The sequence below is a fragment of the Anarhichas minor genome, unplaced genomic scaffold (genome assembly GCF_050575085.1).
Source record: "Anarhichas minor isolate MPS153535 unplaced genomic scaffold, ASM5057508v1 ptg000071l, whole genome shotgun sequence".
NCBI lineage: Eukaryota > Metazoa > Chordata > Actinopteri > Perciformes > Anarhichadidae > Anarhichas > Anarhichas minor.
In genome coordinates, this window is record NW_027466517.1 from 1,131,094 (window position 1) to 1,152,251 (window position 21,158).

The 21,158-nt window shown below is 43.6% G+C and overlaps 3 protein-coding genes across 3 annotated transcripts; 2 read left to right on the forward strand and 1 right to left on the reverse strand.

The window, feature by feature from the left end:
• Window positions 1-2,074: 2,074 nt before the first annotated feature.
• Window positions 2,075-10,266, reverse strand: LOC142935141 (tetratricopeptide repeat protein 39C-like). The gene is made up of 14 exons (XM_076079288.1): window positions 9,886-10,266; window positions 9,205-9,253; window positions 8,217-8,345; window positions 6,280-6,394; window positions 5,099-5,459; window positions 3,911-4,079; window positions 3,681-3,774; window positions 3,478-3,585; window positions 3,274-3,383; window positions 3,040-3,163; window positions 2,836-2,933; window positions 2,635-2,739; window positions 2,495-2,533; window positions 2,075-2,345 (listed from the first exon to the last, which is right to left on the reverse strand). The coding sequence occupies exons 1-14, from the start codon at window positions 10,029-10,031 to the stop codon at window positions 2,256-2,258; spliced, it is 1,737 nt and encodes a 578-aa protein (XP_075935403.1). The 5' UTR covers window positions 10,032-10,266; the 3' UTR covers window positions 2,075-2,255.
• Window positions 10,267-11,755: 1,489 nt separating this feature from the next.
• LOC142935168 (allantoinase, mitochondrial) lies at window positions 11,756-16,107 on the forward strand. Its single transcript, XM_076079347.1, has 11 exons — window positions 11,756-11,893; window positions 12,026-12,177; window positions 13,205-13,319; window positions 13,427-13,573; window positions 13,669-13,714; window positions 13,881-13,974; window positions 14,090-14,276; window positions 14,398-14,536; window positions 15,594-15,766; window positions 15,844-15,876; window positions 15,958-16,107. Exons 1-11 carry the CDS (start codon window positions 11,756-11,758, stop codon window positions 16,105-16,107), a joined length of 1,374 nt encoding a protein of 457 aa, XP_075935462.1.
• A 1,296-nt stretch (window positions 16,108-17,403) lies between these two features.
• agxta (alanine--glyoxylate and serine--pyruvate aminotransferase a) lies at window positions 17,404-20,839 on the forward strand. The gene is made up of 11 exons (XM_076079349.1): window positions 17,404-17,562; window positions 18,176-18,368; window positions 18,861-18,925; window positions 19,003-19,103; window positions 19,187-19,257; window positions 19,396-19,480; window positions 19,552-19,650; window positions 19,765-19,834; window positions 20,286-20,385; window positions 20,491-20,615; window positions 20,732-20,839. Exons 1-11 carry the CDS (start codon window positions 17,404-17,406, stop codon window positions 20,837-20,839), a joined length of 1,176 nt encoding a protein of 391 aa, XP_075935464.1.
• Window positions 20,840-21,158: the final 319 nt, after the last annotated feature.

Below are 21,158 nucleotides of genomic sequence, written 5' to 3' on the forward strand. Positions count from 1 at the left end.
CCATGTGAATTCCTGCACATTATGGCGTCCAACCTGACACGTCCGACATCAAATGTCCATAGAGCAATTTCAACCGAAAAAGCACCCAGAGGTAAAGACATATACCACACATTTTGGCTAGATTAATGGAGAACAGTTTATTGTAGAGTTCACTGACATACTGGAATACCATCATCCGGACACGTAACCCCAATTTCAACAAAATCTGATTACAAAAGGAAAAACTCTTTCAGTGACAGAAGTATTTGGTACAGAAAGTTAGGGTTACTGACATTTCACCGTTACGTCACTTGCACCGCACTGACCGCTTGCACAGTGGTCACCTCAACATTTACCACGGTTTACACCCATCACAGCCACAGGGGATGCCAGCTTAGTTTAGGAATCTATATGTCCACAAGCTTGAACATGGGATGAAAAACAGTTATTGTTAAAAGCGTCTGTAAATGACTGTAAGATGCCCTCCTTTCGTTTATATTGCTCGCATGAGTGCTCATTGATAAAAAGTAATACCCTGAACAGAATGATTCTGATGTACAGTGTGGAACTGTGTAGAGAAGACTGGTTGAAATCCCTCTCATCGCAGAGATATTATTCTTTGTCCAATTCAAGATCCTACTTTTGAATCAGCTTGATCACAACGCTGCAGTCTATCCTGCTGGCCATCACAGGATTTCAAACTAAAATAGCATACTGTAAATGACACTGGCAAAAGTACTTATTTTAAATAATAAATAAACTTGTCACTATTATGGACTAATTCAAAAGCTTTTATCACTGAAACACTACTAAATGAAGTCACTAGTAATATATGTTTATTTGGCTGACATTTAACAGAACCTTTCAATGGTAACATTACACTACAGAGTGTATTGTATTATAATACCTTATATATGTATTTGCAGGGATGGACATACGGGTATATTTGACTTCAATATCGTCTTAAAGCCTCTGTTTACCCTGCCATACCATGCATAGTGCACAGGATCAATGCACAGTGGTTTCACATTTAAAAAAAACATCATTAGGGCATTGTGGAGTGTGGTGATTTCTCAGTTGCTATAATGTCTAACTACTTGAATGTGAATGACTAACTCACAGCAGCCAAGCTGTAACTGTGTGTAATGTTACTTGACTATTCCCATGGTAACTCATTTGACTACAAGTTTGTAATTTTATTTCCATTGTGAATAAAATAAGTGGCCCCGTGGCCCCTTTGTGATATAACTCAACGCCCATTTGCAATGTCTGAAAATTGAATTAGGAAAATGGAGTAAGGAGTCCTTTATAAGAATATCTCAAAGTAAATATAAAATTTGACAATTATTTCCCTTGTCTTTTTAATATGTGATTATTATTGAAGGTCAAATGTCATCTGCATTTTAAAGAATGGAAAAACACTAATACCCGTGTCTTTTATTACTCATTGTAACGTTATTATTAAGGGAAATATATCTAATAAATCTCATTAAAACATTATTTGTATGTGCTGGATTACTCACTGAAGGGAAGGAAAGGCATTACTGAAGTCCTCCATATACACACGCTAATGAGGAAAATTGTTACTAGCTAGCTAATACATTTGGGTGCGAATAAAATACTCATAGGAACAGTTAGAGATCTGGAGAGATATGCTTCTTTGTTGTTATGCCCAGAGTCATGGATTGATATCAATTTCACCTCTGTGCATCTTGTTCATAAATAGGCCAGGGACGTGTTCAGCCTAGCTTAGCGCTAGGGCAGGAAGCAAGGGGAAAGAGCTAGCTTAGCTCTGCCAAATAGAAGGAAATTGCACATTCCAACTACCCCAAGGATATCATATTTATACTGGGTATACTATGTATGAAACACCATAAAAGAGAAATGCAAAACCTTGTGGTTTAACAAGCAGTTGAAGCTATTTTTTCACCAGTAACTGCTTCGTGGCATGCATTGTCTCAACAGTCCTGTCCCATTAGTGGGCTTGACAAGTTGGGGACTAGCTTGCTGGCTAACAAGACACGTCTGATATCTACCGGTATCATAGCTTTGGAGTTGTTAGCCATAGATTTCAACTTGGTAGCCACAGCTAGGCTAGCCATTTCCATCTAATTTGTGCTAAGCTAGTAGCACATCCCAAAATGCACAGAGATGACACTTCATGACAATCTCACTGGGTTTAGGGACGCCATACAGTTATCTTGAATAGCTTAAAACTTTGGTGGTGTAAAAAGCCAAAAGCATAGCTTGAGCTATAGTAGCTTCCCTTCCTGGAGTCACTGAGGCACTACTTCCTTCAAAGAAGCCAGGGCTGAATGGATGCGGACATGAAGCCTGTTCTCGAAGTCGTAGTTTGTAAAATCCTCCTAAAACATTTTAGACAGACAGACAGACAGACAGACAGACAGATAGATAGGTAGATGGACAGTCACTTGTAATATGTAATATAATTCTAACATTATCTGGGGAATTCATACGAGTTCTAATTTAGCTGATTGCTATGTAAATATTTTACCTTGGCTTGAAGTAGCAATGATCTCCCCTTTCCCACAGTCTGGATTGCGATATAAAAAAAAGACCAGATTATAACTGAGCATGTGTTATCGGTACAATCAAAATCAAAATGTGAATGCTGTATGCGTGCAGCAGACTGACCTCCGGTTTTGCAAGGAGTATACATCCAAGCTCGTAGACGGCGTACGGCTGAACGTATGAGTTGATCTGCCGTCCATACTCATCTCTGGCCGCCAGCTGGAAGGACTGGATCGCATGTAAAATGGACAGGAGAGCAAGCTGAGTGACATTCAAAGTGTCGACTTACCGCAAAGTCATTCAGTGCTGAATGTAGACTGATACCTGAACAGCATCCCTCATATTCCCATGACATTTGTGAATGGCACCAAGAAGGAGGTGTTTCAGGCCTCTGCACGAACCCTCATCTAGACTCTGTAACACTGAAGAGGCGTAAAGAGGACATTATCACACCGGGGGGGAAAGAAATTCATAGGAATCCAGCTGCAGCTAGCACATGTTACCATGAAACCTGAAGGTTACATTTACCCTGATACATTATCTGCAGTTTGGACGAGGAGCAGTTCGGAAGCGCCTTCCACAGATACAGCACTTCAATTACGCCAAGGATGCATAGCTCTCTGGTGGGCGAGATCTTTCTCAATCTCTCAGCCTGCAGATGGAAACCAGACAGAGGAAGGGGGGGGGGGGGGGACTTTTGTGACACACTTGGGATGACTCTTTGAAAGAGAGAAAAAAGTCTAAATCTGCAGCGTAACCCACCCTTTTGACAGCAAACTGCTCTATCTGGTTGTTTTTTCTCTTGAACAGCTTCTGCACCTCTTTGAAAACCCCGCTTGCTCCGTCCAGGTCGCCCGAAGCACCCTGACACACTGGGGGGGGGGGGGGGGGGACACAAAAGGACATAATAAAAATATAAAAAATACAGAGTAGAAACAACGTTCATTTGGTGTGTGACGGGCTTACCTCCAGTCAAGTAGGCGTAGTAGCACTGCGACCAACGCGACTCATTCTTCAGCCTTTCGAACGACCTGAATGCGTCTTCAAAACTCATCTCGATCATGCTACACCAACCTGAAGCAAAGACGAGCAGACGGAGACAGAATGAGTCCCTCCCTGCGCTGCTGGGTTTCAGCATGTCACAACTAACCTGATGGGCGATCACGTACCAATCTCATAGAGACACACGTGCTGGATCTCTCTTTGGTCTGATGCGAGCTCTAAAGCGTCCTGGAAACAGGCCAAAGCACTGTTGATATGGCACTGCGGACAGAGGAGAGAGCACATTGGATGTTGATGAGACATTGAAGAGATCATGCCAGCTCATTTGTGTTTGAAAAGTTAACGTTTGGCTGATCCGTCACTGGTTGTTTGCAACCCCGAGCCTGCAGCACATTACCTCTAGCCTGTGAACCCGTCCTTTGAAGAACATGAAGAGGGATGAGTTGGGGTAAACCACCGACTTCCTCTGCAGAATAGCTTTGGCTTCCTGCAGCCCTTCGTGTGTATCCGAGCCATCCAGAGCAAAAAAAGGCAGCACTACTGTGTGGTACCACAAGAGGGCCAACCTGGGCAGCACAACGGGAGACAATCACCTTAGTCGCTCTGAAATGTGGGATCTGAAGCTCAACTCATCTGTATTACACTGAGGATTTATGTTCACTGTTATGATATAATGGCATTATATAATGTATTACAATAAAGGTAGGTCTGTGTTTCACATGTAAAAAAAACAAATAAAAATGTTCTGAGAGTGACCTTTAACCAAAAGTTTAGTTTACAGTTTGCCAGATCACTTAATTAATCGCAAAATAGTATATACAGTTATTATTATAATCTAATATTCACCATAGCAGTGATAGCAGAAGGTTACTAGAGATGGTGCTCTGCAGAGGGCCAGGATTCAATGGATTAAAGGAGCAGTGTGTAGGATTTAGTGGCATCTAGTGGTGAGGTTGCAGATTGCGTCCAGCTGCTCCGCTTACCCCTTCCTTTAATTTAAGCATGTAGAACTACGGTGGCCTTTAGGTCAAGTAAAAACCAGTGTTTGGTTTTGTCCGTTCTGGGCTGCTGTAGAAACATGGCGGTGAAGAGGACCCGCTCCCTATGTAGTTATGAAGGGCCCATTCTAAGCTAACGAAAACACAGCGATTCTTATTTTCAAAAAAAACCTAGTTATGAACATTATATTCAACTTCAGCTAATAGATGCCGCTACATGCTACACACTGGCCCTTTGAAAAAGTAAATATATTTCTTGTATACAAATGTATTACCTCTAATGTCAGTGATGTTCTTTTAAAATTGTGTAACGGGTTGCTAGTAGGCATTCATTTTAAAGCGCTCCAAGAAAATAACATTGAGAACCAGTGACATTGCTCATCCTCACAGCTCCCGCGCTCTAGTGTCACGGGTTCTTGGTTTTCAACAGTTACTGAACCTGCATTCATTAATGCAGAGTTGGGTGTTAATCATGTGTGGGTTTGTCACTATGTCGCAATGGCACACATCAGATCAAACTCCTCCTCCAATGCAATCTGTCTCGCTCTGTCAGAAAAAAAAAAAAACTTGCAACGGAGCCTACTCACGTAGCCAGCGGGGCTTTCATGTCCTTGCTCTCGCTCGCATACATGAGGGAGGACAGGCCCTGGAGACGGTCGCCAGGGAAACCCAGCAGGTTGATGATTTTGAGCAGGTGTGGCGGCACCATGGAGATGCACAGGTGGAAGAGGCCGTAGCCGAAGCTGACTGAGCCCTTGAGCCGGTCCAGGGCCTCGGCCGTCACGCAGTTCTCCTCCGGCGTGTTGTGGTTGGCGTTGTCCGTCGGGGGGGACTCCTGGTGGACCGAGGGCCTCCGCTGGCAGGCCTCCTGCAGCTGGCTGATGTCACTGTGGCACTTGTTGTACATTTTCCACGCCTTACGTAGAATCCAGCCTCCTTTGATGTAAGCTGTTAGTGGATACGTAAGAAGGTCATTAATTCATCTCTGCAGCTAATATGCATATTCATGATCAGTTAGTCTGTTGATTTTGTTTTTTAACCTCACTAGCAGTGGTGCGCTGACCAAAATATCTCAGCAACTCTATGAAGTTTGTATCAGATCTTCATGTTCCCCTCAGGATGAATTAGCATTAACTTTGGTGATCTATTCACTTTTTTATCATTGCTAATTAGCGAATGTTAGCATGCCAACTAGTGGTGGAATACTACATGTATTCAAGTACTTTAGGTACAAATTTGAGGTATTTCTACTACACTTGAGTCTTTTCTTTTCATGTCACAGTTCAGAGGGAAATATTATCAGTTCAACTTCACTACAACTATATGACAACATGGATCATTACAAAGTTAGTGTAGTAGGAACTTTTTGAGCAAACCAACAATGTGTATCAATAAAGTTCCTGAGCTTTAGAACAAATAATAATGTATTAATATTATAATAATATATTAAGTCGCTTGACTGATCAACTAAACTTGTCAGCACAAAAATTCACAAACTAATATTTTATGCTTACACACCTGACTTCACAAAGCACCTCAGCAGTAACGATATTATTCCGTTAACTCAGTTAATCCTCATTAACATTTCTGAGCATGCTCCTAAATAAAACCAGGTAAAGTGCTCTACACTGTTAACTGTAATATGACGTCTTTATAATGTCCTGTTCTTGAGTTATACCATTCACACTAATGAATATACAGTCTATGGTCTACATGCAGTCAGTCCTTCAGGCACACACCGACATGATGACATGGTCACTCTTTGTACCTGAAAGCTCCTGCTTGACGAAAGAGAGCACGGCGAGGTACACCTGACAGTCGGCAACAATAATCTGTCTCTGTAGGCGGTCCACGACCACAACACCCGACCTCTGGGAGTCCATCTGTAACACACACACACACATTCAATACAGCGGTAATACTCATAACCTGCATGCTGAATGACCCGCAGCTGCTAGCCAGCCCCCACACTCCTCGCCCAGTTTGTTGATTACATTTCACAGAAGCACTTGTAAATCTGCGAGTGGGTTTGGCATGATCTCACTGCTGACTGCATCATTAGACACGACGGCGAGGATATAAACATCGTTATCTGAACAGCAGCCTGTTCTGGGGCAATATTAGGAGATAGTGATGGTGGAATTTGTTCACACAAATCACGTAAAAAAATCTATATGGGTGAATTGGTGTTCTCGCCTCTTAGATTTTGACAAAAGCAGTATTATTGTCTTTTATGCCACAGTCCGTTGGGGGGTGTCCTCAAATTAAAAAAATTCTCAGTCGACTAACACTCATTAATTTAATAACAGATTACTGAACAATTAACAGATCTGTGAAACTGAGTTTCTCCACAAAGAATCACACAAAAGCACCACTTTTAGTCTCGTGTTTACCAGAGATGTGTTCATAAGTTTGACTAGTCGACTAAGAGGTGTATATATACACTCACCGGCCACTTTATTAGGTACACCTTGCTAGTACCGGGTTGGACCCCCTTTTGTATTCAGAACTGCCTTAATTCTTCGTAGCATAGATTCAACAAGGTGTTGAAAACTATTCCTTGCAGATTTTGGTCCATATTGACACGATGGCATCACGCAGTTACTGCAGATGTGTTGGCTGCACATCCATGATGCTAATCTCCCGTTCCACCACATCCCAAAGGTGCTCTATTGGATTGAGATGTGGTGACTGTGGAGGCCATTGGAGTGCAGTGAACTCATTGTCATGTTCAAGAAACCAGTCTGAGATGATTTGAGCTTTGTGACATGGTGCATCATCCTGCTGGAAGTAGCCATCAGAAGATGGGTAGAACACTGTGGTCATAAAGGGATGGACATGGGCAGCAACAATACTCAGGTGGGCCGTGGCGTTTAAACGATGCTCGATTGGTACTAAGGGGCCCAAAGTGTGCCAAGAAAATATCCCCCACACCATTACACCACCACCAGCAGCCTGAACACACAAGGCAGGATGGATCCATGCTTTCATGTTGTTTACACCAAATTCTGACCCTACCATCTGAATGTCGCAGCTGAAATCGAGACTCATCAGACCAGGCAATGTTTTTCCAATCTTCTATTATTATTTTAGTGAGCCTGTGAGCCTGTAGCCTCAGTTCCCTGTTCTTAGCTGACAGGAGTGGCACCCGGTGTGGTCTTCTGCTGCTGTCGCCCATCTGCTTCAAGGTTCCACGTGTTGTGCGTTCAGAGATGGTGTTCTGCATACCTTGGTTGTAACGAGTGGTTATTTGAGTTACTGTTGCCTTTCTATCATCTCCAACCACTCTGCCCATTCTCCTCTGACCTCTGACATCAACAAGGCATTTTCGTCCACACAACTGCCGCTCACTGGATATTTTCTCTTTTTCGGACGATTCTCTGTAAACCCTAGAGATGGTTGTGTGTGAAAATCACAGTAGATCAGCAGTTTTTGAAATACTCAGACCAGCCCCCACCAACAACCATGCCACGTTCAAAGTCACTTAAGTCCCCTTTCTTCCCCATTCTGATGCTCGCTTTGAACTTCAGCAAGTCGTCTTCACCACGTCTAGATGCCTAAATGCATTGAGATGCTGCCATGTGATTGGCTGATTAGATATTTGTGTTAACAAGCAATTGAACAGGTGTGCCTAATAAAGTGGCTGGTGAGTGTATATAATTTGATTTGATTTTTTAAATTAAATATCCATAGTGTTGTACTCACACTTTTTTTAATCTTGTTCCTGATTGTCTCTATGACTCCGGCGCTGTCGCTCTCACACAGCTTCTCGGTGGTCCTCAGGTCGTCACAGGCCGTCTGCATCTTCTCCTCCTCAAATGTCATCATGGCGTTCTGCAACGCAAAGCAGTCACAACGTTTTGCTCTTAACACATCTTAAAAAGAAAAAGAAAAAAAGCTCCAATGCATTGTTTGTTGCGCTCAAGCTGGATTACAAACAGAAACCGTCTTGTAATACGAGGGAAGGAGTGTTATGTAACAGTGTTGAAAAGGACAAAGGGCCCTTTCTGCGTGACAGTGAGCGCAGGAACACGGAGACATCTGTGCAGCTGGAGGTTTGAAGACGCCACACAGCCAGCACAATCCGAAAATCTTCACTCCGTTGTAGCTGAAACCTCTTAAGATCAGCTTGAAACGAGTGAGGAAATAATGAAGCAGACAAATGTAGTGAGATTCAACTGACATTTGTGGTTTCACGTTTTGACATTTTCTTGCATAACTGCGGCATTCTCTCCACTTATGTTACATGTATGAATGCCCACCAGGAGGGTCAGATGCCTTCAGGGCCATTTAGTATCTGGGGGACAGAGGATGACATCATCTTTAGCTTCATGGTGTGTGTGTGTGTGTCTGTGTGTGTGTGTGTGTGTGTGTGTGTGTGTGTGTGTGTGTGTGTGAGCGTGTGTGTGTGCGTGTGTGTGTGTGTGCGTGTGACCATCACAGCATGAAGAATCTCCCTCTCCCATCAGCGATGGATGCAGCGTTACAGTAAATGTGCTTCTCTGCAAGAGCGTGGCTGTTCTTGAGAGAGAGATTCATCCATTATGTTAATGGACGGAAACGCAGAGGAGAGGAGGCCAGTGGTGACAACAGTGAGCGTTCAATTTGACAGGTTGGGTTATTTCAGGTGATACTGGGAGGGGGGGGCTCTCCCCTAATAATCCTATTTATCACCAGCTGAGATGAAACTCACCAGGAAACTGACGAAACTGGCCCCGAAGCTCATCAGCGGGCTCTGGGTCCTACACGGAGAATAGGGAAGGAGAGAGATGCATTCACTGTCAGGCCAAAGAGAATGAATAACATGCAGAACTGAAAGGCTGGTGACTTTTTTTTCCCAGCGAGCGCGGACAGAGCGTGCTCAGGAGCAGGTGCAGCCAGCAATCCCAGTGCTCAGCTGTCACGTCTACTACTATGTGTTCGTTTGACGTGGAGCGTCCATCTCCCACTATTCACCATCTGTTCTTTGTGTGAGTTTTTCTGAAAGGCAAAATGCCCCCAAAACATATACTTAAAAAAAAAAAAAAACATGTTAACAGTGGCTGGGCTTGTCTCCATGATGAAAATGTTCAATCAGAAAGGGGTGTGACAATGTTAAGACTGACAGCTGGAGGCCTTAAAGCCTCACTCACTGATAACATGCATTTGGAACCGCATAGCCTAATTAGTAATGTGTTTGAATGACACTGTTAATTATGTGGGGCACTGTTTTCACTCTTTGTATAGCAGTAGAACATGCTGTACCCGGTGTTCTCGATTTCACTGTGATGTTTTAACCGCTTGTGACTTTATTCTTGGAGTAATACCTTGCTGATAGTAAGAGGGTTAGGCATGCATTATACTGCAACAAATCATCATGGCATGAAATGACTACCTGTATCTCCTGAAGAGCTCGTCGCTCTCTTTGAAGCCGTTGTTGAGCAGCAGGTTAATGCCTTGCAGGGCCATCTCGGCATCATCTAGCTGCTCGGCCTTCTCCTCCACCTGCTGCTGCTGCTGGGACTGCTCGGGACCCGCCATTGTTTGTGCTGCAGCGCAGCCGGCTGTTGGATTGAACCGGTGCGACGGGGAACAAAATACGAACGCGTTTCCTCTCCAAAGCAAAGCCGCATTGGTTTATTCCCGCTGGTGTAGGAGACGGATTGAAACAGAGACGCGACTCTGGTCGGCTAAAAAGAAAAACAAAAAGATAAAAAAGTAGTGCGGCTACCGCAAGCTCCAGACAGTGCGCTTTTAGGGGTATATGGGACACTGATGCCCAGACGGGCTCGCTCACTCCGCTCTACAGCGACGCACTCTTCATCGTTGTTATTCCCGACTATCTGCGCGTTCACACACTAAGGACACGCATACCGTTATTTGCCACTAAATCTGCCGTCCGTCAGTTTCCACCTCCACCCCCTCCCCCCCGCTACTATGCTACTCCCCGCCTTGCAGCAGCAGCATCCGACGCGTTACATAACGAGGATCCAGGCTGCTGTGCTGCTTCTGTCTGCCAGCAGCACGTCAAAACGGCCTGGCGTCATTACGCACGCGGCGCATCGCCGGAGAGGAGGATGGAGCGACGAGGCCCGCTGAGGCGAAGCAGCATCCTGTTTAGCCATCCTCACCCCCAGAGGCTCATCAGAACCACAGCCCTCTCTTCCGACCGACAGCCAATAGACATAATAGTATATATAGTATAGTACTATACTTGCTTTTGTTCTTTTTTAACCAGGTTATCATCGCTCATCTGCAGGCCTGCTTCTCGGAGGCTGCAAGAGCATGCATTGCACTACGTTTCACATTTTGCACTTCAGTTGAATAACTTCAATAACAAATAACAGTCTATAATATATATATACATATATATAATACATACATACATACAGGCTGTTATTTATTCGAATTGAGGCTAAAGTTATTCGCAAAACTGTAATTCAATTACAGAAATCATATACGTGTCATGCTTTATAGCATTTCCTGTTTGTTTGTTTTTTGTTGTTTTTTTATGTCGTCAATACCTGGCAGTATAGGGGACCGGAGTTTGATGGTAGGCTACGGGTGCCCCGTTCACTCCAGAAGAACAGCTGCCTGTGTAGGCCCCTTCTCACAGCAGCCACTTGGACATGTCTTTGCATTGTAAACACAGGTGTAATTAATAACTAGCAATTCATTATGGCCATTTAGGTATGCATGCTGGCATGTATTACTAATTTATATAACAGATAATTTACGCGAATGCCCACTGACATGGTTTATTGGTTTTAAAAAGCACATATTTAGATCGGGGGAGGGGGGCACGCCTCGTACCTTGTACCCATAACACCTACACCATTTTGCTGTATAGTGCACCGCTGGTAATTCAGATGCACCCAAAGTAAGTTATTTTGTTCTGTATGTAAACTTGCACGTTATGCCGATGGTATAATCTGTGATTGTTGAAGGATTCCTGTGTTCACATGTGGGATCCACACGCTGGGTAGCACAGTGTCACAAGCTGGAGGCTCAGGATCAAACCTAACATGCCATTTGTTGGCATGTCTGAACACTTCCTCCACTCTGCGGCCATATCACCCCTGTCCTCCACACGTGCAAGGGGCTGGTCGGGCATGGCTGGATCTGAACTTCAACATGTCAACACAGACAGGATGAGTCAACAAATCAGCAAGGGGGTGGTGCCTCGAGGTCGCTGACTTGCTAAGTTTGAGTCTGAAGTGTAGCAGCAGAGTCTATATCCTCATTAACTCTCGGTGAAGACAGACATGGAGATGGGATCAACGGTTGGTGCCGTGAGGAGTAAGAGGGTGCTGCTCGGCGACCAAGTCCGTCCCGCTGTCATCGTGATAAAGGATGGGAAGATCCATCAAATCCTCTCGGACAGCGACTTTTCTGGAGGTGAGGTAAGCCGGGTCTCATTGGTCTCAGCATTTTTAGGATACTTCCCCATTGTACTTGTACAAGGCCATATGCATTGATTTAACCCTCCTAATACATCTATTTGCACTCAAACAATGGCGTTGTTGCGATTGCAGGTGTTGGACGTGGGCGACAGCGTGGTGATGCCGGGCATCGTCGATTGCCACGTCCACGTGAACGAACCAGGCCGAGCCTCCTGGGAGGGCTTCTGGACCGCCACCAGAGCCGCTGCAGCTGGAGGGGTGACAACCATTGTGGACATGCCGCTGTAAGCTCACTCCCAAAAATCAATCGAAACCTATGAAGGCAAATCACTGTCAAAATCCGAGAGAAATAAATATGGAAATAAATAAATGAATGTATAGATAAATAAATAAAAGTTGATAATCAAACAGGACATAAAGAAATACATATCATATATTTATTTCTACATTTCTTTTCACCTACATTTATTCATTTATTTATTTATGTGTCTGTATGCCAATGAGGTGGGAGGTCCTAACCTCTGTCTAAAGCAGGATTGGTCACAGGAGTGTGATCGCTTCTGGTCTACTGCTTCTGCCTTGCACAGTATCGTTGATGTTGGCCAGCCCAGTGTTGCCAAATTGACAACTTTCTCGCTAAATCTGTCGAGTTTCCAAATCCCCTTGGCGACTTTCTTCGTCAAAAGCAACTAGCGACAAATCTAGCGACTTTTTCAAGTGTTATTGAAGACTTTTGTGCTGTTTTGGAGACTCTGACGTGAAGCACATATCGTTCTGCAGTTACTGTCCTCAACCAGCAGCGGGTGCTGCCTGAGCCCCTCCAAAGCACTCACAGGCGGTCAGTCTCACAGTAGCCTCGCGCAGCAGTCCCAGCTGCAGACTGTGGAAGCCGACCCTTTAGTGCTGCTAGATATTTTTTTGACATCGTCTACAGGGATGATTTGCTAGGAATCGGTTGCTTCTCTCTTGCACCCCTACTTGACCAATCCTGCTTAAGAATGAGGAAAATATCTGGTCTATCCAAAGAGAGGATTGTAACCAATTAGATGTAGAGATGCAATGGAGACTGGGTCCACCCACTTACTGTCAAAAAGAAAAACTAGGTTAAAGTTTCTCGAGCGAATTTTGCTGGCGGAGTGATTTAAAAGCACTCGTCAAAGTAAAATACGCTATTTGCTTTGCGCTCTCGGATTTGAGTGACAGTGATTTGCCTTCATACAGTAGCATAAGTTATTATGTCTGGTAATATTAGTACATTTGAGAGTTACATTTGTGTTTTTTTTTTTCTCTTTTTGTTTAAAATTCCCACAGAAACAGCATCCCTCCAACTACCACGGTTGGAAATTTCCACGAGAAACTGCTAGAGGCGACAGGGAAGTGTTTTGTGGACACGGCCTTCTGGGGAGGCGTAATTCCTGGCAATCAGGTACGGTGGTGGAGCGGCTCGGGTACAAAAAAATAAAAAATACATTCTCAGCCGGACTGCGCTGATATTGCGATAAAAACACCAAACGACGGGTGTCTCCTTTGCAGCTGGAGCTTCGGCCCATGATCCAGGCGGGAGTGGCTGGCTTCAAGTGTTTCCTCATCCACAGCGGGGTGGAGGAGTTCCCCCACGTGACGGACCGGGATCTACACGCAGCGATGGCGCAGCTGCAAGGCACAGGAAGTGTCCTGCTGGTAATTTACCCCCCCCCCCCGCAGCACCTTCCGTAACATGCCCAAATAAAGTGTGGTAACGTCACTGAAGTGTCGTCTGCTTTGTCTCCCTTTAGTTTCATGCAGAGAGGGACGTTGAGCAGACAACACAGGAGAATGGCGGTAACAATCATTTTAAAGTGCACTCAGCTAGAACATCCGAAAATGCGATTACTTTACTTTTTGGGCTGATAAACATTACCTTTAATTAAGCTCCAACTGCTAATCCATACATTAAGGTTCCCAGTATTGATATATCTAAACTCCATACCCCTGCCTACACCACTAGACCCTTGTCAGTACTCCACCTTTCTGCAGTCCAGACCAGATGTCATGGAGATGGAGGCCATTCGCACCGTCGCAGAGCTCTGCCTCCAGTACCAGTAAGAACATCAGCGTGGTGGCAGATGACCATGATATCATAGAGGATCCCTCTGGATAGCATTTGTTCTTGTAATTGTAGCATTGATGCCACACTGAGCTAACTCTCTGCTCCAGGGTGCGGTGCCATATCGTTCACTTGTCCTCTGCTAAGCCACTGGAGCTGATCCAGGAGGCGCGGCAGGCCGGAGCCCCCCTGACGGTGGAGACCACCCACCACTACCTCAGCCTGTGTGCCGAGAACATACCTGCGGGGGCCACGCAATTCAAGTGCTGCCCCCCCATCAGAGGATCTGTCAACCAGGTGAACAGAAGAGGATGCACAGTAGATGAAAAGTCTGACTGTTTTCAGAGTGAGCCTAAACGTAAAACTGGGCTTTATTATTCTTTGATCCGTCGCAGATGATTGATTTATTTCCCCACAGGAGCAGTTGTGGTCCGCGCTGAAAGCCGGGCAGATCGACATGGTGGTGTCGGATCACTCCCCCTGCACCCCAGACCTGAAGAAGCTAGACAACGGAGACTTCACTGAAGCTTGGGGGGGAATTTCTTCTCTACAATTTGGTATGAACTAGTGACAACGATTACACACACACACAATATTTTTTTAACCATCAAAACTAAACCGGCTGCTAATAAAAAAACTTAAAAAGTGACTCAATCCCCATATATACGGCTATTATAAAATGCCTAACTGTACAGCAGAGTTAAACATGTCTGAAGCTTGGGCAGAATAAACAGTTTTGGTGTACAGCTAATTTCCCTGTACGCTATATGAACGTTATAAGGCAATAATATGTCAGCGCTTTCTTTACAATTAGTTTCCCTGCAACCGAGTTGCAATCATGCAGCAGATTCAGCTCACTAAAAAGCAAAAAAGTTTTAGAAAATTTCACAACTTAGGTTACCTAACCCAACTCGTGGGAGGTATGTTTGATGTGACATCATCATGCTCAGTCTCAAAATTGTGTCAAAGGTCATCGACTCATCGGTGTCCCACACACACCGAATTAATCCACTGAATGATTCCTTTTTACTGGGGAGTGATATGAGCGACGTCACGTGACACTAACATACTCTACCACAGATAGATTTTGTTTGTGAATTGACATTCCAGTGAGTGTCTTGATATCCGAATACAAGGCTTTGAGCCGTGAATCGGATAACGCACCCAAGTTTTCCGTGGCAGCTCATCTCACATTATTCCCCGTCTACGGAGCAGCTCCAGGATTTGTCTCTACACGACAAATCCTCTCTGCTGTTGAAGCCTGAAAGAGGCACTGGCTAAAATTCGCCACTTAAACCTGGCCTGTGCGATATTACAGGGAATTGCTCCCTCCCTCCGTGTCTCCTCCCACCCATAATGCATCTGACAATCACCCACACCGGGCGAAGTTCACAGGGAGGTAAACAAGAGCCGAGTGGCAGCTTTAGAGGACCGAACAATTATTTACTGTTGGGACACATTGAGAGGGAGGTCAAAGTCTGACAATCCACAATGTTTACTTTGAAATAATTCACGAACGCAGGAGACAAACCTCAAAATATTTGAGGGTGTCAACACAATTCTCAACAGGCCTGTCAATCTTTTCAACCATTTTTTTTTTTTAACCATTCGCAGGTTTGCCTCTGTTCTGGAGTTCAGCCAGTAAGAGAGGCTTTCAGCTGTCTGATGTGGTGAGACTCCTCTGCCGGCGAACAGCCCAGCTGAGTAGCCTTCACAACCAGAAGGGCCACCTGGCCCCCGGCTATGATGCCGACCTGGTCGTATGGGACCCAGAGAGAGAATTTGAGGTCGGTATTAAATCTGCTTCCATATTTGGGACGGAGAAGAGCTTGCTTTCATTGTATTCATTTAATTTTCTTCACAGATTAAAGAAGCAAGCATACATCATAAAAACAAGGTGAGCTACATTAATTACACGAATGATGTAAGGAGCATGTTTTTATTGTGACTGAGCTTATGATCGTGTGTGTGTGCGCAGCTAACTCCTTACCTCGGCGTCACACTGCGAGGAGTGGTGTGTGCAACCATAGTCAGGGGGCAGCTGGTGTACAGAGAGGGCTCCTTCTGCCCCCAGCCTATGGGGAAGCATCTCTTCGTCCCTCCGAGGAAAAGTGAAGCCCAACTGTGAAGCACAATAACAACGAGCCGTAATAAACCTCAACTTATCGAAATCATTGTGTCGTCTAAGTCCGTAAAAAGCGCACCCATGTTGTTTTTCGTCATCTCTCTCGCAACTTATACATGCTTTTTGTTTGATTTTATTGCCTGAACATTTGAACATCACAATTTGCATTTGTAATAAAACTGGGAACACTGACAAAGAAGTAGAAAATAAATAGATGAACACTAATTAAACAGTGCCTTCTTTTTCAGGCCTTTGAGACAAATGTAGCACACTCAATCATTCCAATTTTTGATTATCTGTAAACCAGAATATTTCAGGGATTTGACACGGCATTTTTACAAAAAATAGGACTCTCTTTCTACTTCTTCCAAATCACACAGAGCACACAGTTACATCTTTTGGCTTCTAGATAAGTGAGATGTAACATTTAATTCAGGGCCATACCTTCTAATTTAAATAAAAGCTTTCAATGGAGTTCACATTGCAACACAGAATGTTCATGTGTATATATACATTACATGCATACGCCTCCTTATAGATTGAGTGGTTACGAATAGTGAGGAGTCAGCAATCAATGACAGTATAAAACTGGCAATACATTTTATTTTTGAAAGTGTGAATACGGTCATAAATGAGCACAACAAATATTAGGCTGATGGGTCCAGTAGTATGAGAGATTAGCTGCAGACAGAAAGACGCACGCAGAGACGCTCACACACTCACAACCGAATACATAATCTCCTGGTGAAGATGGTAAAAATGCATTACTGTTCATAACCTTAAATCTGTTACTTTTACTAGACTTCTTCAGACTTTCCAACATTGTTTGAGCTCATGTAACAAGTTCAAATATATATACATTATATATATGTATATATATATATATATATATATAGGTAAAATCTATCAATCTTACAAACTGTAATTTATTAGAACTTAAAATGAACTGATTTAAAATGGAGGGTAACAAGAGCTCTTGTAAGTTTGTGGAAAAGACGTCAAGCACAGCAGTATAATGGTTAAGCGAGAGTCTGTGGTCAATGATTAACATTTGAGGACATGATGGGTGACTTCCCTTATCTTTAAAATGTTTCCAGCTGCCTGAGCTCATTGTGCACAGAAGGCAACATGTGTTGACGGAAGAAGCCAGAGATAAAAGCAGAAAATGTTGTGACAGACTCCTGACCTGAGGACCTCACTGGTCAGACGGAGGGGGTGGGGCTCAGCTCAGGCTGTACTTTTACCTGCTTCCACGGCTTTTTGTGGTTTTCACTGCGCCTGTCACGCTTGCTGGCAAACATGTCGTCCGTCTCCGTCCCACCACCAAAATGCCTGCAGAAACCGTTGGTGGTTCCTCATCGCCACATGTTTGGACCGGGACCTTCCAATGTTCCCCCGCGGATCTTGCAGGCTGGGGCCAATCCTGTCATTGGACACATGCATCCAGAGATATTCGAGGTAACACGGGTGTTTAACACGCATGATGCAGCCGAGAAAAAATGTAGCATCTACATACATTGGTGGAAAGTAATTTAATGCCTTTACTGTGGACTGTACTTAAGTATAGTTTTAATGTTATTGTACTTTACTTGAGTATTTCCATTTTATGCTTCTTTATACACTCATTTCAGAGGGGAGTATTGTGCTTTTAACTCTATATCTGCAGGTACAAAACAAATAACCAAACAATGAAATATGATGCATTTTATAGATTTGAAAAACCCAATTTTGATATTGTAAGTACATTTAGCTGACAATACTTCTATATCTTTACCTAAGTAAATGTTGAATGCAGGACGTCTATTGTTAGAGTATTTCTTCACTATGTTATTGCCACTTTTACTCAAGTAAAAGATCCAAGTAAGTCTCCCAATACTGGAAATTGCTTAACTGCAGCCAAGCTATGTCGTTTTGATTAAGTCTTCTTCAAAAAACAGTGCATGTGTGCCTGCTACCTGTGTTAGGCCCTCAGTCTGTCACACATTGTAAGGAACAGGGAAGAGTTAAAGAGAAAATATATTTCTATTCAAACTACCTTCCCCCCCAATTGTTTGCTTGTTATTTGTCACAGATAATGAATGACATCAAAAGTGGAATCCAGTACATGTTCCAGACTCAGAACAAGATGACTTTTGCTGTGAGCGGCACTGGCCACACCGCGATGGAGTGTGCCATCTTCAACACAGTGGAGTCTGGGGAGAGTGTGCTGACCGCGGTCAACGGCATATGGGGAGAGAGAGCAGCAGAAATGGCTGAGAGGATAGGTAAGGCTGCTGGTTCTCTCTATTTTTCTGTCAAGAAGTCCCATGAAGAGACCAAAACCGACACGGTATTAGTCCACCTCTCAAGATTTTCGGGCTTCCCCACCCTATTCCTTGGTTTCATCTGAAGATGTAAATCCTAAGAAAATAGATCCTAAATATATAGTTTAGTTTGAAGGAGGCTCAGTAATTTTCTACAAAAACAGCTGGGCACTGTAGTTTTCAGCAAAGAGCACCTGAACAGGAGTAAACAGTACATTTGTTGGGGACTATTTTCAGCAGTGGAATAATACACATTTGGCACTCTAGGATTGACAGCAGCAGTATGATGTATATGTACACATTCATCATAATGAAGGAACATCCAGTGCAATGGTGTGGCTCGTTTTCAAGGGGTTTGTTGACAATGATAAAAACACCTAAGCAGTAATTGATGAAATAAAAATGATTCTGAAGTGATTCCGCCACATAACAACACGTGTGGTAACCCAACAGGAGCCAGAGTAAATACCATCGTGGCGGCCCCTGGTGGTTTCTTCACTAATGAAGAAATAGAGCAGGTATCACTCTGACTCTACAGTTATCAGGTAACTCAAATAAATTCAGTCCGTGCGATCATACTGTTATCTCATCACAGGCCTTATCAAAACACCGACCAGTGGTGTTCTTCCTCGCACATGGAGAGTCTTCTACGGGAGTCCTGCATCCTTTAGATGGCATCGGACAGCTGTGCCATAAGTAAGATGCGGCGCTCGCGCCTCAGTCATCATCACATCTGTAATGATAATAAGGGCAGATAATGTTACGGTTTGTTCCTACAGGTATAACTGCTTGTTTCTCGTCGACTCCGTGGCGTCAGTTGGAGGGGCCCCTCTGTGCATGGACCAGCTAGGTTTAGTATTAAATCCTGCTACATGTTCCCAGTCTCTCTGGGGCGACTGATGAAACCATTTTATTGTTTTATTATCTATTTTGGTGACACAAATATTGATTTATTTATTTTTTCTTCTGTGGATGTTTGTATTTTCAGGGATAGACATCCTATACACAGGCTCCCAAAAGGTTTTGAATGCCCCTCCGGGTACAGCGCCCATCTCCTTCAGTGAAAGAGCATGGTGAGAAATGTACAAACAAGTAATACTTTAAAGTATATGTAAAGTGTACTTAAGGTTTTATCTGTCCACAGCCAGAAAATATTCAACCGCAGGACAAAGCCTGTGTCGTTCTTCTTGGATTTGAGTTGGCTTGCAAACTACTGGGGATGTGATGGCAAGCCGTCAAGAGTGTAAGACGCCCCCCCCACCACGGAACCGATTCAGTTTTAAATGGTGCTCTCATTTTTAGCCACTATTGCACAATTCCTGAATATTGCTCTGTCTTTTCTATTTCCTCTCTATAGATATCACCACACAGGTCCAGTCACTGCTTTCTATTCCCTGAGGGAGAGTCTGGCGGTCCTTGTTGAGGAGGTGGGACGTGTTCGAGTGAAATATTTGGATTTTGTATCTGTCGGAGCTTCAACAGTTCTTTTCAGATAGCCACTGTGCAGGTTGTACAGTGACACAAAAATATACCATTCCAACTCTGTGCCAATTATAAATAGTCAGAACAGCTAGCTAGCTGTTGCCTTGAGACGCACTCTATGAAAGCACAGTTCTAAATAGCAAAAGTTGCCATGCTCAAATAAGGGCACATGGTAAACGCTACATAACATTAGCATGTTAGCATTGGCATTGCATGCATGTTAGCATTTAGCTCAAAGCCCCGCTGTGCCTAAGAAGAACAGCCTCACAGAGATGCTAGCATGGCATTGTGTAGTAAACCCTGAAAATGAATATGTATAAAATGAAAATATGAGTTATTAACACCTCAGCTGTACTATATTTTGTCTGTTTTTATGCCTTGTTCTGTTACTCTCAGGGCCTGGAGAATTCATGGGAAAGACATCAGAAAGCAGCAGAGTATTTCCACACTGGCCTAGAAAGCATGGGACTCAAACTTTTTGTCAAAGAAAAAGTGAGTTTCAAGTTTCAACACTCCCATTTCATTTTATTATATAATCTACAAATAATTATAAAAAGGGAAACATGTTACTATTACTGACTTAAATGGTTGTTACAGAAAGCAAGGCTCCCCACGGTTACCACTATTGTTGCTCCTCATGGATATGACTGGAAAGAGATCACAACCTACATCATGAAAACACATAATTTAGAGATTTCCGGAGGGCTTGGACCATCAGTTGGCTTGGTAAGAGAAAAATTCGTAAAGATTATTTGCATAATAATTTGTTTCTACTTGACTATTCCCTCCAAGTCACTGAAGTCCTGTGTAGCCTAAATCCCGGTTGTTTTTTGTCCTCTTAGGTGCTGCGTGTTGGACTAATGGGATGTAACAGCAGCAAGGCCAATGTTGACATGGTGCTGGCAGCACTGAAAGACGCTCTGAAACACTGCCACAAGAGCAAAGTGTAACATGTTACGGTTAGATGCTGTAAAGATGACCAAGGAAGAGACTGTGTAATAAATCAATCATTGTTCTCAATAATTGACTTGTGGCTCAATCACTACTTGAATGGGAACAGTGGGCTTTTCCACATAATGCTGTGGTACCTTTTGTCAGCGGCAGTCTGTGATCATATACTTTACCTATTATTTTTGTTTTTCAGTCCAATACAAACAGGCAGTAACGAATAGTTTGACCAATGTTAATGGTATATTAGAAACATTTCACGCATATAGCAAACCATATTTTGCCCTCTATATAGGTTAATTATATCAGTGGGTTTTCTCA

Coding starts and splice junctions, on each gene's coding strand:
- LOC142935141 (XM_076079288.1), bottom strand. CDS start 10,031: ATGGCGGGTCCCGAGCAGTCCCAGCAGCAGCAGCAGGTGGAGGAGAAG. Junction 8,346..9,204: donor CCAGTTTCGTCAGTTTCCTG/GTGAGTTTCATC, acceptor TTTGCGTTGCAG/AACGCCATGATGACATTTGA. Junction 6,395..8,216: donor GGAACAAGATTAAAAAAAGT/GTGAGTACAACA, acceptor TGTGTGTTACAG/ATGGACTCCCAGAGGTCGGG.
- LOC142935168 (XM_076079347.1), top strand. CDS start 11,756: ATGGAGATGGGATCAACGGTTGGTGCCGTGAGGAGTAAGAGGGTGCTG. Junction 14,277..14,397: donor TCAGAGGATCTGTCAACCAG/GTGAACAGAAGA, acceptor ATTTCCCCACAG/GAGCAGTTGTGGTCCGCGCT. Junction 14,537..15,593: donor AATTTCTTCTCTACAATTTG/GTATGAACTAGT, acceptor AACCATTCGCAG/GTTTGCCTCTGTTCTGGAGT.
- agxta (XM_076079349.1), top strand. CDS start 17,404: ATGTCGTCCGTCTCCGTCCCACCACCAAAATGCCTGCAGAAACCGTTG. Junction 19,104..19,186: donor ATCGGACAGCTGTGCCATAA/GTAAGATGCGGC, acceptor TTGTTCCTACAG/GTATAACTGCTTGTTTCTCG. Junction 19,651..19,764: donor GATGGCAAGCCGTCAAGAGT/GTAAGACGCCCC, acceptor TCCTCTCTATAG/ATATCACCACACAGGTCCAG.